At 45.2% G+C, this 16,137-nt stretch overlaps 1 protein-coding gene across 3 annotated transcripts in view; it reads right to left on the minus strand.

Annotated features, from left to right (window-relative positions):
* Window positions 1-1,101: 1,101 nt before the first annotated feature.
* Window positions 1,102-16,137, minus strand: part of Mtmr3 (myotubularin related protein 3) — a 167,280-nt gene continuing 152,244 nt past the window's right edge. The window contains exons 13-20 of one of the 3 annotated variants that reach the window (XM_008841071.3): window positions 15,358-15,553; window positions 14,380-14,565; window positions 11,660-11,830; window positions 10,241-10,386; window positions 7,870-9,307; window positions 6,476-6,586; window positions 5,952-6,040; window positions 1,102-3,402 (exon numbers count right to left, since the gene is read on the minus strand). In XM_008841071.3, the coding sequence (XP_008839293.1) occupies window positions 3,231-3,402; window positions 5,952-6,040; window positions 6,476-6,586; window positions 7,870-9,307; window positions 10,241-10,386; window positions 11,660-11,830; window positions 14,380-14,565; window positions 15,358-15,553 (2,509 nt within the window). In that variant the 3' untranslated portion in view covers window positions 1,102-3,230. Of the gene's footprint in view, window positions 3,403-5,209; window positions 5,237-5,951; window positions 6,041-6,475; window positions 6,587-7,869; window positions 9,308-10,240; window positions 10,387-11,659; window positions 11,831-14,379; window positions 14,566-15,357; window positions 15,554-16,137 lie in introns of all 3 variants that reach the window. The other 2 variants (XM_017800100.2, XM_008841072.3) reach the window with 2 other exon arrangements.

Here is a 16,137-nt window from a genome sequence, read left to right on the forward strand (position 1 = left end):
TTCAGAGTGCCAGGATAGGAAAGATGAAGCGCATGTCCTAGCAGCAGGAGGTCACTGTTGTCAGTTGTTTCAGACCACATCCTCACAGGTTGGCCTGAAGAGAGCTGGCCTTGGCCAGAAAACTGCTTTTCTTTACACAGCCACTTCCCAGGGGCAGGCATGCCTCACCATACAATGCAGGTCTCACCACTTTCCTGGCTCTTCATCATCCTGCCTCCAACAGTTCTCCACTTCTGGGCCCAACATCCTTGTCACATTATACCAATATAATAATTTGAGGATTTGTGTAGTTATACCAGTATATTAACTGAGAGTTAAGCCACTGTGCCTCACAAACAATGGTGGCTATGGAGAGACACATGTTGACCATGACGCACACATAGGTTTCTGACGGGACTCACAGTTTTCAGACTGGAACTAGTTGAGCTGCTTTCAAGTGCTTACATCCTTAGGCAGAAGGTACCCTTAAAAAGGAAGTGATCCTTAAAAACACTGACTCCCAAGTTAAGGCCCTTAAGAGGGCCTTTCAGCAGATTACTCTTTAGGAGCCGGCCAACTTGCCACAGACATTGAGCTGGTGACTGAAGAGCCAGATGCCATTTAACTACTTGGCCAAAGACCCACAGAAGGATGTTCAAAAGGGGAAAGAAAATCCACTTTTAAGAACAAGAACTACAAGTGACTAGATGCCATGGTCTTGCTTAGTTGGAAGCAGAAGTCAAGACCTAAGGGGCAGAGTGTCCTCACTGTGGTGAGACAGGTAACCTCTAGCTGAGCACAAAAGTCAAACATATTTGATTCTAGTTTTGCTCTCAAGTTCTCCCTCTGTCCACGTATTGTCCTTCAAGAATGAAAGGCAGAAGACCAAGAGCACTGGCTGCTCTGAAATTAAAGCAGTAGCAGGAAAAAAAAAAAGGGGGGGTGGGCGGTGGAGTCTCTATACAAAGAAAATTCAACGCCAGCCAGCCTGGGTTAAATGGCAAGTTCCTGTCTGAAAAAGGGAGGAAAAAGAGCCTAGAGGCTAGAGGTAGAGTTAATCACTACAGATGTGCAATTGGTCCTTAAGATGCCCAACTGCTTTGCCCTTTTTCAGTGTGGGAGCCCTCAGGGAAAAACCACTATGGAAATGATTTTTGAATGCTTGGGCATCTTGGGAAGGCTCTTTGCCAGGGTCTACAGTTGAAATGAGTCTGCTTTCCTTTATCAAAGGTCACTTTCCCAGCAGCTCTTGAAACCACTTCTGTGTGACTGAGAAAAGGGACAAAGAGTATAAACTACAGGGCAAATGCCACCATGTGGAACACTCAACTTTATTCACTTTATTTATATATTTAACAGTTCTAAAGTATTTACTTCTTGCTTTGACAAAAAATGAAAAATATAGGAGCACTGACTCCTCTTTAGGAGAAAAGGGTTATATGTACAGCTACGGAGAGTTACGGTTCCTCCTTTACATACAAAGAAATATTAATAAAAAAGTGCTTCATTGATCAAAAAGGGCTAAGAGCTGCAAGCATTTATTCACACTGTACAACAGACCCAAGAAACCCGTATCATAACCTCTTGGCACCTGTCACTAGCAACTGCACAATCCTTAATTATGCCAACTTTTCCCTACCTGCACCTCCAGGCCATGTAAGTATAGAGGAGAACTTCACCCTGTTTCACTAAACTTGGCCTCTGTGTGATTTGCTGGAGTAAGCAATGCTCAGATGCTCTGGGCTTTGCCTCAGCTGGCAACATTGGGGAAGGCTTCTGGGCTTCATGGACTCACATTCGGGCACATGCAGAAGCCACCTTCCTGAGACACAGTGTGCCCTTGGCCAGGTAACAGCTTCCAAAGGGGGGGCGGGTGTGGGTACAGGTATAGACCAGGCTGGAACTAAAGTGTTCCCTGACCTCCCCCGGCCCCCAGACTACAATCTGACCTGTTAACAGTCTGCAGCTTTCAGTAGAGCCAAGCATGGCCCTTCCCCAGGAGGGAGGGTTAGGCCCAAAACATGGATGCCAACATTTCAAAGCACAGACCAAAACCACTCTCCATCATTCCCCACACCCACCTCCACCACAAATAATTACTGATTTAAGGCTCTTTTTGGACCACATCAAAGCTCATTGAGGAAATGTGCCCCAAATTTCCTGCAGGCCATGTCACTCTCTAAGGGACCCTGCAGTCACCAAGCGGCCCTTCACTGCTGGTGGCAGCCAGACATGTCTACTCAGGCAGCCAGAAGCAGGGCCCTTCCAGCTGCCCAGGGAGGAAGAGGAAGGCTGATTGTGTGGGGATATTTGTAACTCTGAAGGTGATTCTATCCCTCAAGGGGGGATGCATGATTGGTTTGGTTTAGGAATGGGGAACTTTTGGAACCCTGAGTCTGGATTTCCCTGTGTTGGCCAAGGAAGAGAGATTGTTTGTGGGACCAGGCCCCAGAGGGACTCTCAGGTGCCTGGCTCAGTGCAGGCCTTAGCCACAACAGCAGGACACTGTATTCTGGCCAGTCTGCACCTTTAGGCCTGGAAGCCCAAAGAGGCAGCCCCTTCAACTGAAGGGAGTCCTACACAATCTGGTCAAGTTAAAGACGGGATCTGTGAAGGCCAACATGCCAACTCCTCAGCCCCAGCCCCTCACTGCCTCTTAGGAAGCACATACCTTTCTTCTCAAAATGTGCCCCTCCTAGTGCCAATCCCATTTATTAGCTGTGAGGTAGGATGGCTCCACCCCTCTCAAGAACATGGGACAGGCACTCTTGGAAAAGGGGTTTCCAGCCTCCCCAGCAGCAAAGGTTTCCTAGTCATTTTAGACGTAGCTATGATGTGAGGAATGGTCACTAATGTTAGTGCTGACATTCTGTTCTGCTATCTCAGGCCTCCATTCTGGCTCCTTCAACTAGGAAGCATCAAGCCATCCCCTAGCATGCCTGACAGTAGGCAGCTCAGCAGTTACAGGGGGTCTGGCAATCTCTGGTCTTCCATTAAAAAAAAAAAAAAAAAAATAAAACAACCGGGGGCGTTTTTCTTTTTTGAAGGCAGAGTGGGAGCATGGAAAGGGAAGGGGAAAGGAAAAAAAAAAAAAATCAATCTACAATCCAGTGGTACATCCCAATCTGTCTCTCTGTACAGGTGGTTCCATGCCCCCATTCCAAAGTGTATGGGCCTCTCAGTCTGCCCAGGCTGCTGGGCCTGTCAGAGGAACAGCAGCATGGCCTCTGCCCACCCCAGGTCACTAAACTTCAGTTTGAAGTGGCAGTAATGGGCTTATCCAGTTCAAGGTCAATGCTGGAGCTCGTGGGATGGAGGCTGCTATAACAAGACTTGCATACTCGGCTGGGTTCAAAGAGCTGCTGGCTAGGAACTGGAACCTTCTGGTTACAACAACTGGAGCAGAATACGTTCCCACAATTCCTTTAAGATAAGAAGAAATAAAACAATGTTAGTTTCATCTAACAGTTATGTAGTAAGGAAAAAAATAAATAAAAAACTTCAGAAGGCAGCATTTGTTTGTGTATGGTCTAGATGTGCTAGAAACTCCTCTGAGATGAAACACTTTTATTTCTCTAGTTCAGGAAGAAGCTGAGTAGGGAAGATAGGTCTACCTAACAGAATCACATGATACTTTTACTTCAAAGCCAAGGATGACACTTGGCTGCCTCATCACTATGATGCAAGGTTATTAGATGTACAGGAAGATGGTACTGAAGAAAGATCTGTGGGAACAACAAATGGGTCCAGTGCAGAAGCAGCTGCCAGTTCCATAGTATGTCCTGACCTGGGAACCTACCCAGTGGCCATATCCAACTTGTACAATGGCCTTTGTGTAGCTTTAGGCAACAGGGAGGCCAAAGACAAATGGAGCTGGCTCATGGGCCTGTCACAAGAAAGGACTAACTACATAGACCAGCTAGAGATGAGGAATCTTGCCCAATGGCCACTGCTTCAGAGGCTCAGAGGCAAGTTGAGTGTAGACTGCTGCCATCTAGGTCTGTTGTGGTCAGCATGCAAAGCCAGAAGTCAAGCAGCCTATGACACATGCTCAGAGTGAAAGAAAGTGGAAGGACAGGAGCATGGCTGGGCACACATGCACACACACACATCCTTATTAGACACACATCCTTATCAGACAGTGGTCAGGCAGTTATGGTTCACTGCTCTGCCCCATGCACCTCCAGGGAAACTCGAAGCTCTACTTGAAAGCCTTTCTGTACCCAGACCCCCCTCTCCTCCCCACCAAAAGCCCTAATCTCTTGCATCTGTGAGGCACAGGTCTGTATAGCCAGGCCTATCACACACACAGGAAAGGGAACCAACACAAGGTGAATTTCTGCCCACCTTACAATCTTTTGCTGAGTCCTAAAGTACAAACCAATCCCAATCAGTACAGCACAGGGAACTCCAAGGCACCTAACATAGCACTTCAAAGATGAGAGGAGGTAGCTATATAGGAAAGCCTCCTCCTCACTAACTTCTCAGTCACCCTCAGAATGCAGACCACTGCTAGATAAGGATCACTCAGGTACAGAAGAGAGAATACTGAAGACCATACTGTAGAAGGGAAAAGTGGGACACGGGGCAGTGGAAGACAGAGAAGTAAAAACTTTGTTCCTAGAATGTAGGAAACACATTGTAACTCTGTTTCTAAAAAGTGTGAGTCAACAAGGACCTTGTGGTTACACAGGAAAATTTCTGAGTGCTTATATTTCTTTAACATACCTTTTAGCTTGACATGAATTTGATCAATTAAACTTTTCTACCTGACTTCCTTTCAGAGACCCTGAAAGACTTAGGTGGAGTTTCCCATGCTAAATAATTTTCTGGGAAGATCATTTCTGTCTCTATCAAAACAAAACAAGGCAGAGTAATGCTGTTTGACTTGAAAGTCAAAGAATGACTGACTACCCCGCCTCCCTCAAAAACCAGTTGAGCCCACTAGCTCCCCAAATGAGATCAGTCCCTACAGAAGCACCACTTTTCATCACAAGCATAATGGCCCAGCTGACCTGTACAGTCCAGAGGGGAGCACAAGGTTGCAGCAGACTCACTCTCAATAGTCTCCTCTGTTAGTTGGCATGGATCTCCCACGCCCATCTGCCTGCCTGTGCTCCCTAGCCTCAGGCTTCACACCAATGAGTGCAGAAAGGGGAATGACAGCATTAGTGTGGAGAAGTTACTGTGGGTGTGCAAACATCACAGACAGGTTGTTGCAAATGCTCACCACGTTTGATCAACACGGTCAGTGTCCCTGCAAGGAGGGGAGAAAGAGCTCAGAGGAGAAGCCATTTGGGCTTGAGGGCAGGGCAAAGGGTACGGAAGCACATGATCCTAAGAGCATCGTCAGTATACAAAGAGATTTTTCCATCACTTTCAACCCAGGCTCACTTTCATGTGTGAGCCATGGCCTGATTCTGATAAACTTCTTATCCTAAGAGTACCGAACATCCATCAGACAGTCACCACCACAGTTGGGGCAAAGTGGCCTTAGTAATTAATTCACTGCCCAACCTAGAAGAAGAAAGAGTTAGGAGTACAAGAACCAAAGACTGTCCTCAGGTGTCTTTTCTACTTTCCCCAACCGTGGCTGCTTTGGGAGCAGAGAAGGAGTAAGAAAACCAAGTTTCCTACTCACAGCTAGAAAACTATTTTTGCTCAAAGTAGTCATGTTGAATTTTATGCTGGAAATAAGAAATGGTGGTCTTCATGGTAGCTGTCGCCCTTCCAATCTGGGTAACAAAAGTTTCATTTCCACATTTCAAAATTTAATAGTGATTACTGAATTGGAAAAGAGTCACCAAGTGTAGTTCTGCAACAATCAACTTCAGAGACACAGAAATACAAACCCAAGGGCAGTCTCAGACAGAACACTTTTGGTACAATGCCTGCTATCCTTCACTCTGCAGGTTCTACAAACCAAAGTTCAGCTCCCAAACCCATCCTACACCCCCCACCCCCAATGGCACCTGCAGTGGTGCTTCCTGCTGGCGAGCCAGAAGGCACTGTCACAGGCATAGCAGTGGGCAGCCAGGTGGTCAGGTAGCCAACGGGTCATCTGCAAAACACATGGGACTAGGTTAGTGACAGGAGGTGGGCCATTCAGCTGGAGTCAACAGAGCCATACCAGGGGAGCAAGAGTCACAAGGACTACATGGGCTCCAGAGATATCAGCCCAGCGGGCCTGCTGTCAACAGCACAAGAAAGGCATTCAAATCATTTGCCCTGAAGGGATTCCAATCTCCCGAGACAAAGTTGCAGCAGCAATACCCTGGGTTTCCCTGAGAGCTGGCAGAGGCAATGGAGAGAGAGGCCCAGCTTGCTTAGTGTCCCTGGCTCAGAAATGATGAATGTAGGTTCCCAGAAGCTGAGATGCTGAAGCCTGATTACTATGAGCTTCTTCCCTGGTGAGGGACATGGGGCAGGGATGGAATGGAGAAGAACTGTAAGATAACTGCATGGATGGCACTCAGAGCAGGGGCTGAGCCTGTACCTCTGTGTCCTGTTTATCCACCTGCTCCCAGCTGGCTTCAGAGAAAATCTCTGTGCTGCAGCGAGACAAACAGTTCTGATCCAGATTGCTTTCCGAGTCGGGGATTGAAGTCTGTTGGCAAACAAACACAGCTGAACAGAATGAACTTGGTCTCCTCCCAAAAGAAGAAAGAAGCACTGGGGTCTATGGGAGGGCCTGAGTGCTAGGGTGCCAAATCTGTAGATCCATCAGTCATTTAGCCTGGATTACCAGGCGCAGAAAGCTGGGCTCAGCTGGAAGGTCACATGGATTTTGTGAAATGACACTGGAGTAGAAAGATGGGCCTTAGGCTTCCAAGAAGCAAGTGAAGTAACCGAGATGGAGAGGGAACTCTCAGTGTCAGTAGTTCTGGTGGGACAGTCCAGCCACTTCAGTTAAAACAGTGACTTGGGCATGCCCTTCTTTCTCTGAAGGGCTCTTTGGGACAATGAGAACATTATTAATTAGTATGAAGGAAAACCCAAAAGTTCCTTTGGACTGAAAGTCATTGAAAATGCCTGCTTTTAAATGTATGATGATTAATTATTTCAGAGCCTGGATTGCTGCTGTACTTGACAGACCCATCCAAAGAGGAAAGCCCCTCCTTGGGACCTCACTCCCCTGCTATCCTTATTTCCAGCCACCAACCCTCATTGGTGCTAAACCCTAAACAATACTAAGAAGAAGAAGAAGAAGAAGAAGGAAAAAATAATAATAATTCAATCCCTTCTCTCCATTTCTCCTGTCAGCATCTACACAGAGTGGTTACAAACATTTGCTCAAGAAATTAAGCTCTCAAAGCTCCCAAAGTCTGGGAAGGCTAACAGTTTACTAGCTACTAAGGTAGGATAAGCACTACAATTTGAGAGGATTGGCACTGCTTTATAAATGTCATTCTGGCCAGGAGTTCCAGGACCTTCTGAAGAGACAGGATACCTTTTATTTGGGGGTAAGGTGGGACTTAAGATAGGCGTCTCACTCTGTAGCCTAGATTAGAGTGGAATTCACTATGTAGCCCAGGTTGGCCTCAAACATGTAGAAATTCTTTGCCTCAACCTCCTAAGTGCTAAGATTATAGGTATGAGCCACCAAACCTGGCTGACAGAGGAGAGATTCCATCCCCATATCATGCATGCTAACTCCTTTCCTTTCTCTAACTGCCTTGATGGGAAAGGAAAACCATCACAGCAGAAAAGCAGCAGACTGCTGTTTTTATCTGAGGCTAATTTCCATTAACCTCTCTCAACAGGGCAACTTTGAACCATTCTAATCCTTTCAGAAATTGGTTCCAATCACCATGCACTAGGTGCAAAGGGCACCCAGCCTCCGTGTGCCATCTCCTTGGGCGACTTCAAAGGAATTATGAACTAACTCACCACTTCATCTCCAAAGTCCCCATTGAAGCGTAGGGAGCTGGTCAGGTACTGGCTCTCCAGGCGACTCTTGAGTTCCTGGACTTGTTTTTTCAAGGTCTCCACTTCCTGCTGGTGGCCAGACTCTATTTGACGGAGGCGCTGTTGGATCATATCCGTGTACACAGGCATACCATCATCATCCAGGTGGCTGCGGGAAGGCTGGTCAGGGCTGCTGGTGGTGGATGGCCTCCCTGAGTGGCTGTGTAGCCATTTATGGTGCAAGTTCCTCGAGTACAACTGGGCAGAGCTGCAGCCTGTGGCAGATAGCTGGCGGCTCAGTGAGTCCTTACTCCCCCCAGCCTCCCCATTGGCACAGTGCCCATTGGGTATGGGATACTTCTGGAGGGTGCCAAACCCTGCAGGCTGCTCTGAGGCTTTGTTTTCAGTCTCTAGGGCACCATTGCACATAATCACCTCTTTACATTTGTCTAAAGGCAAGGCACAAGGGGCCCGCATCAGGCTGAAGCTGCTGCCAGGGGATGAAGTCCTGTGTACCACAGAGTCCCATTGGGGCCTCTCACCTAGAAGCCTCTCAGCAGACCTGGGCTCCAGTGCTGGGGGAAGTATTTCTTTGCCACTAAATCTACTGCTGCTTGCCAGGCAAGGTCTATGATGGATTTGGGGCCCATTTTCTGACTTTACCTTATCTTCCATTAACATGTGCTTGGAAGTGTTCATGTTTGGTCCTCTTGTCTCGAATGGGACTTGGGGAGGTGGCAGAGAACTAGATCGTGAGGTACCAAGGACAATTTTTGCATCTACTGAGAGGGCAGGAGCTGCATCTTCCCTATCCTCTGCCATATCCCCTATTTGAGGCTGCTCCACAGAAACATCCTGGGGATCCTCTCCCCTGGGGGGAGCCTGGAGTGAACTGGGGAAAACAGTGTGCCCATCTTGCAGTTCAGGAATATCCTGTGAGAACAAAGATAAGCTGGGGTCTAGACGGGTTCTTGGAGTAGCATCATCCAGCACTGGTTCTTGATAAAGTACGACTGAGCCCTCGGTCGGCATCTCAGTCGGCATCTCGGTCGGCATCCTGCTCTCCTTTGCTAGGAGTGCCTCCTCTTTGACCTCTGGCATCTCAAGGTACCCCCTGTGGGCAGGCTCTTCTAATCCACTCTCCTCTTTGGTTGCCTCTTGCAAAATGTTCTCCATTTGTCCCTCAGCCACCCCAGCTGCCACAGATAGCTCAGCACCTCCTGGTACCCTGCTGATCTTCCCTAGGCTGTCCACAGCAGGAGACTCCTCTCCAGGGCCAGCCAGGCTGCTCAGCTCCAGTGAACGTCGGTGCTCCTGCCACTTCTCATTCAAACTGGGGTCACTGCTGCGCCGGCTGGCCAGGGGCAGTGTGTTGTCGCAGGCTGTGGTCAGATTGTCAAAAGATCTAGTCTTTGGTAGCCTAAAAGGAAAGTTTGGGGAAAATGAGAATCCTGGAGGCAATTCAGAGGGCAGTAGGAAACAACAGGTTTTAATAAGCCAGTTTCACAACTGAGCCATTACGGCAACATCTTTGAAGTAAGGCTCAGACTCCTAGAATGGGAGGGCTCCCCACAGGTACTATCTGCCCCACTGCCAGCAACCCCCTGCCCCCAGTAAGCTAACAGCACATACTATTTTTAAAAAGTATTCTTTTTTCTTTTTTGGATTTTTGAGACAAGGTCTCATACATCCCAGGCTGGCCTTAAACTCTCTTTGTTGCCCAAGGATGACCTTGAACTCCTGATCCTGCTTCTGCCTCTCAAGTGCCAGCATTACAAGCATGCACCACCACACTTGGTTTATGCAGTGCTGGGGATCAAACCCAGGGCTTCATGCATGCTAACGTTAAGTGTTCTATCAATTAAGCTGTATCCCCAGCCTAGAAAGGCATTCTTAATGATGCTCTCTGTTTCTCGGGTGGTGGCAAAGTAGCACTGCTGATTCTATGATATGTATTTTAAGTTCATTTATTATCTATCATGCTGATTTTAATAAAGCTAATTCACAAGTGGCAAAATCAAAACATCTATCTTCTCATAGCATCTGCTTTTCAAGCCTCAGACCAATTAGGGCAGGGAGGCAGAAGCAGAGAGTAGAGAGTAAAACACAAGTCAGAGTCACAAAGATTCAAGCGAAGTGTTCCATAACTGAGAAAATGCTCAGTGCACATGGTAGAATAATGTGCCAACAAGACCCAACTCATTTTCAAAGAGAAAGACACACACAGAGTGAGAAAACTTCAGAGATCTGAGATGTTATAGAGACAGACTATGTCCAGTGTTATGATCTCTAGGCATCCCTGGGTTATTTCTAACACAAGACCTAAGGCTTGTGGCATCATCCCTGGTCTCACCGGCTCAGGGGGGGATCATCAGGGCTGGTGCTGGGGACTGGATATGGTGCACAGCTGTCATCCACAGGGGTAGATGGGGATGGGCAGGGCAGGTACACTGCACTCCACAGCATCAGATTCCGCACATGGCAAACAGGGTACAGCACCTGAGAAAAGGGGGAGGACACAGATTTAAGCATAAGTCCCAATAAGTCTGTTAGAAATGCCTGGAAATGAGCAAGAATAAACACCCATCTGGGCCACAGACTGATAAGGATCATCAGTAGATGAAGGGCTAGCTCCCAAGAGGGCTGATCCAGGACTAGAGATTCTGTTTGCCAACATTTTTCATTTAAGTACCTCTTGTGAGTATGAGAATCTTATGAATTTTTTAGAGACTGACTTCTCATTAATTATTTCTCAGGTCACCTTTATTGAATGACTGATTTTCATCAGCTTTATTTGCAGCTTTTACTGGGTAAAAGTCATTCTGTTAGATGGTGAGTGTCTGTTCCCCTGAAACTTGGCTTTAACAGAAACTGTCAAACCTGTTTTATAGGATCACTTAAATTAATCATGTGAAAACAGAGGAAGTTCCAGTCAGGTATCGTGGCAGATCTCTGTGAGATTGAGGCCAGCTGAGGCTACAGTACACCCTGTCTCAAAAAACTAAAAAAAAAAGAAAAGAAAGGAATTTTCTTCCTGTATTGTTACTTCCCCAGTAAGCACAGTGAAGGAGAAAAGCTTAAATCTTTTTTTGATTACTAAACTATAGTGAGAAGCATATTAATAGTCCAGGCAAAGCAATATAACCTCTGATTAGCCTGCTTTTGACTTTTAAAGGGTTTAAGATACATCTGACAAAGGGACACTACCACATATTGATACACAGGCATGTACCTCCTTTTCTCTGCTTAACAGAAGGTATTCCTTTGGGGAACAAAGCCTTGAAAGGCCTCCATGTGTAAAGAGAATCACAGTCACACATGCCGATGTCAGAAGTAGTTTTGTGTTGAGACAGAAACTGCAGTAAGTATCACTGCCTGGTTCCTGGGGAAGGTGCTGGGAGGCTGGGGGCAGACCTTTCTTAACCAGAAAGGGCATCTGAGAAACTACTTGAGTGCCTCTTCCACTGGTGAGATAAAACAGGTTAGGAATACATTAAGCTCTGGAAGACATTCCTGCCTCAGGTGGCAAAGTAGAGATGCGTATTACACCAAACCACCCTGACTGAACACAGATTGGTCAGGGGCAGGTTGGAGCATTATCAGGAAACAGGCTTTGCTTAGACAGAATGATGGAAAATGGAAAAATAGAACTGGGCCCTTGAGACAGCAGACTAGCTTTCACAGAAACAGGCACTACTCAAACAGGATCCCATATGCCTCCCACCCCCAAATCCCTTCTGCTGATCAGGGAAACGGGCTGAAGGGTACATACGGCTTCTGACTGAGAGGAATATAGGAGGTTTTTGAAAGCCTTGTTGCCTGTCCGAAGAAGTGACCACACAGAGCACGTCCGTTCCTGAGTATGCTTTTCCCCTCTCTCCTTGGCGTTGTTGCACAGGAATGTTCCAAAGAGGCAGGAATAGGTATGCTGTACCAGTTTCACCTGCAGGAGTACAACAAGGCAAAATCATATATAGTGCACATGTTCTAGGGAAGGAAGTCAGCTCAGCTGAGATACTCTACTCTGACATTCCTGAGAACACTTTACCATACTCAAGGGAGCGGGGGGAGGAGATGTGTACAGACAGCAGGCCATTATGTATGGCCTGCTCCTCACAATCACAACCACCAGCACTTCAGAGTCAGAGATTGATGTACCCCTATTCCTCTTAGCTTCCCCACTAAACAGTCTCTGAAACTTTAAGTTGATAGCCCACCTTCATAGTATAAGAGAGTATATATGTTGGGTATAGAAGCAGGTTAGGGTAAACTCTAGGCTGAGCTGAAAACACACTTGTAAAAGTACATGTTTACTCAACAAATTATTAGTGAATATTTCACATGACCCAGACAGGACTAGTGTAGGATATACAGGAAGAACAGCCAGATCTCCGGTCCCGGTGGAGTTTACTCTAGCTGACAGGGATACAGACAACAATAAGGCAGGGTGAGGACAGGGTATGGATGGAAGTGAGAATAGGTCACATAAGTATGTAGGGGAAAATGCTCTAGGCAGAGGCAACCGTTAGCAAATGACTTTGAGGTGAGAGTACATGCCTAAGATGCTTAAAGAACGACAAAACGGCCAGCGTGATGAAAGGAATATTACAAGGGAAAGAACAATACTGTATGAGCCTAGACAGGTAATCTGCAAGAAGGCATGCAGGCCATTTTAAGGACTTGGGTTATTACTTTATGTGTAATGTAGCCACTTGACTTCGCTGAGCAGAAGAATGATACTGTTTCTCTAATATTTTAGAAGGAATCTTCTGTGTTAGGTTAATTTTGTGGAACTAGGGCAGGAGATAATTGGTGGTTTAGACCAGTGTGGCACTACTAGAAGTGGAAAGAGTAAGTTGGTTTTAGATATTTTGAAAGCAAAACTACAGACTCTCAACAGATTGGACATAAAATCCAAGAGTAGGGAATGACATAAAGGTTTTTGCCTTAAACGACTAAAATGATGGAGCTCTATACAGTAAGGATGTGAGACTCCTGGAACATCAGGTTTTAGGTAGGAAAATACAGAAACCAAGAAGCAAATTTTAAATGTTTTCAATTTGAAGATGTCATTAAGACAAGTAGAGCTATTGAATATTTAGATAATGTGAGGCTGGATTTAAGTGAAAGGTCTGAGCTGAAAGTGTGCACACGTCAGATGCAGAGCATTCAGATGTCAAAGTCCCTATGCTAATGAGATCCTTAGTGAGGGAGTTAGGTGGAAAAGTACTCTGGAGGCTGAGCCCTATAGCATTTCAACATTCAAACCTGGAAAAACCAAAAAGAATCAGCAAAGGGGAGAGAAATGACCAGCCAGAGATGTAAGGGGAAAACTAAGAGTCATGACTACTATAAATTTCAAGAAAGGAGTTAAGGGGTTAACTTAAATGTGCTAATGGTAATAATGGACCAAAAAGATGAACAATATACATGGGTGCATGTATATAATCCCAGCACTTGGGAGGCAAAGGCAAATTTCAAGGTTAGGTTAGGCTATGTAGCAAGTGCCAGACTAGGCAGAACTACACAGCAAGACCCTATTTACAAAAACAGACAGAAAAGATAGAGAGACTACACGTCAATCACTAGATTAGTCACACAAAAGTCATGGCTACCCTAATGAGAACAGCTTTGGGACCAAGGAAAGGCTTTTTGACAAGATGGAAGCATGCTTGTATGCTACAGTTGTGATCTGGTAGAGAGGGAAACATGCTAATGCAGAAGACAGGAAATGCTGCAGCTAGTCAGTGGAAATGAGGGGATGGGAGCTGGAGGAAAAGGGCCAGAGTGCTGAAAAGGGCAAGAAGAGAATATTTTCTATCAAAGGAAAGGGGACAGGAGCATGGGATCATCTGGTTGTTTCTATTTCTTTCTTTCTTTCTTTCTTTTTCTTTCTTTCTTTCTTTCTTTCTTTCTTTCTTTCTTTCTTTTTTTTTAGGTTTTGAGCACAGCCTTTGGAAGTTAAGTTTAAAACAAACTCAAGGATTGCAGAAGCAAACCTGGTACATCTTAATTCACTGAGTGAAAAAAATTCATGTTTACTACTGTCACTTTTAAATAAAAGTGAGAGAGCCAGGCGTGGTGGTGCATGCCTTTAATCCCAGCACTTGGGAGGCAGAAGCAGGTGGATCTCTGTGAGTTCAAGGCTAGCCTGGTCTACATAGTGAGTTCCAGGACAGCTGGGGCTACAGGGAGACGCTGTCTCAAAAACAATGAATGAATGAATGAATGAATGAATGAATGAATGGAGAGAAAGCAGTTATTCCCTATTAAATTTGAAAAAGATGCATAGCTTTGTATGAAAATGGTCCACTAACATTTGTTGGTTTAGGTGGTTCCAAAAATATAGAATCCGCCTACCTTGTCTACATAGTGAGTTCCAGGACAGCTGGGGCTACAGGGAGACCCTGTCTCAAAAAGACCAAAAAAAACCAAAAAAAAAAAAAAAAAAAAACCAAAAAAAAAATACAGAATCATTAGCTACAAACTTACAAGGAATGCTTCATTGAACTCAAAAGAGCAAGGAAATTGCCTCTGAAGCTGATGAACACAGTCAAGCCATTGTAGAAACACTGGGCAACGCTCGTTCAGATCATCTGAGTTCTCCCCATGACCACACCGGTCAGCAAATTTATGGCCAAAATCCAGCCATTCCATCTCCACAAGGACCTGGAAACCCTGCAGGGAGGTACCCAGGAGAGATCATTTATGCTGGATCATCTCACCTTGTGACAGTACTGAGCCTGGTGTCACCAACAGCAAGCTCCTTTAACATCCTCCACATAACCAAACGTTCTCTCTGTAATAACACACACACTTAGGAGAATTTCCCAATTCACTAAACTCCATTCTGTTTCATTTAAAAGACACTATGCATCTATATACATATCTTTCCTGAGTCTATTTATATGTTTAGCATCTCTCATTTCTACATAAATACCACCCACCCAAATTTCTATCTTATTTTGAAAATTTTGCCTTTAATGTCACATTTACAAAGCCCTATTTGTAAAAATCCTTTTCCACAGCAGATTTTACAAATACTTATATTTTAGATCACTTTGGTTTTTGCTCTTGCATATTTAACACAAAGATGGTCATTTCAGAGCAGATTTCCTTCTCCACAGAATACTATGTGCAACTATACAGACCCATTATCAAAAGTATGCTCACATTCTTTTGCAGAAGCCCATGTTTCTGAGGCAGACAAAACTTTTTCAAATAGAAAAGCTGCAAAGGTAACATTTCTATAGCCTCGATACCTGTTATCCAAAAATCTGCTCTATTGTAAGAAATATAAGAACAGTGCACAAGACACTCCTATCATACAGCTCTAACTGGAGGAGGCATGATTACAACAAATTGCACTTTCTTTAGATCTGTACCACTCCCCTAACTGATCATACAACCCTCCAAAACATTTCCCCAACTTATTCTGAGATATGGACTTCCTCCCTTGGACACACTCACCTCTATAGTTCTGTAATAAGGGTCCAGCAGGAGCTTAGCCAATGCCACAATCTGGGGAGTGCGATCCCAGCCATCTGAGCAGTGTACTAGCACTGGTCGCTGATCACGATCCACAGCATGCACCACCAGAAGTGCCGATTTCAAAAGCACAGACAGATGATGGAGCCATTTTGTACTTTCAAGAGCTGAAAGCCAACTATAAAAACAGGAGAAGGTAAGAAAATACTGATTTTATGGCATCATGTCCAATGCCTGTCAGATTAAAAATTCCCCAAGACCTTTATCTCTAAATACAGTATTGCTAAAACAAACAGAAAGTCTATATTTATAAAGCATGCTCATGTATGAAAGTCAAGCTCTACAATCAAGAGGAAAGCCTTAGAAAAAAGAACTGTAATTAGTAATACCATATTGTTTCTATCACTTTTTTAAAAAATAAGAGTAAAAACAAATCAGTTTATCTGGTCCAATTGTATGTCCTTAAACACCCAAGAGGGAAGTATAACCAAAGATTAAAGGGGCCAACATAATATCATAAGAGCATACATATACATAACTAAAAGTTACTCGACAAACAACAAAGCCAGACAGGCGATACCTTCAGTCGAGTTGTTGCCTAGGATAGATAAAGGCTCTTCCAGAAAGTAACCCAACATACTACTGGAAAAATGAACAGCAGACCCCAATTCTATCCAAAGGAATACTGACAATGGATTGCCGTAGATGAGGAACAGCTGACCCTCCTGGAACAGGGACCTCTGGCTGACTAGATTTACCAGA

Source organism: Nannospalax galili, unplaced genomic scaffold, assembly GCF_000622305.1.
Source record: "Nannospalax galili isolate Female #2095 unplaced genomic scaffold, S.galili_v1.0 scaffold259, whole genome shotgun sequence".
Lineage (NCBI taxonomy): Eukaryota > Metazoa > Chordata > Mammalia > Rodentia > Spalacidae > Nannospalax > Nannospalax galili.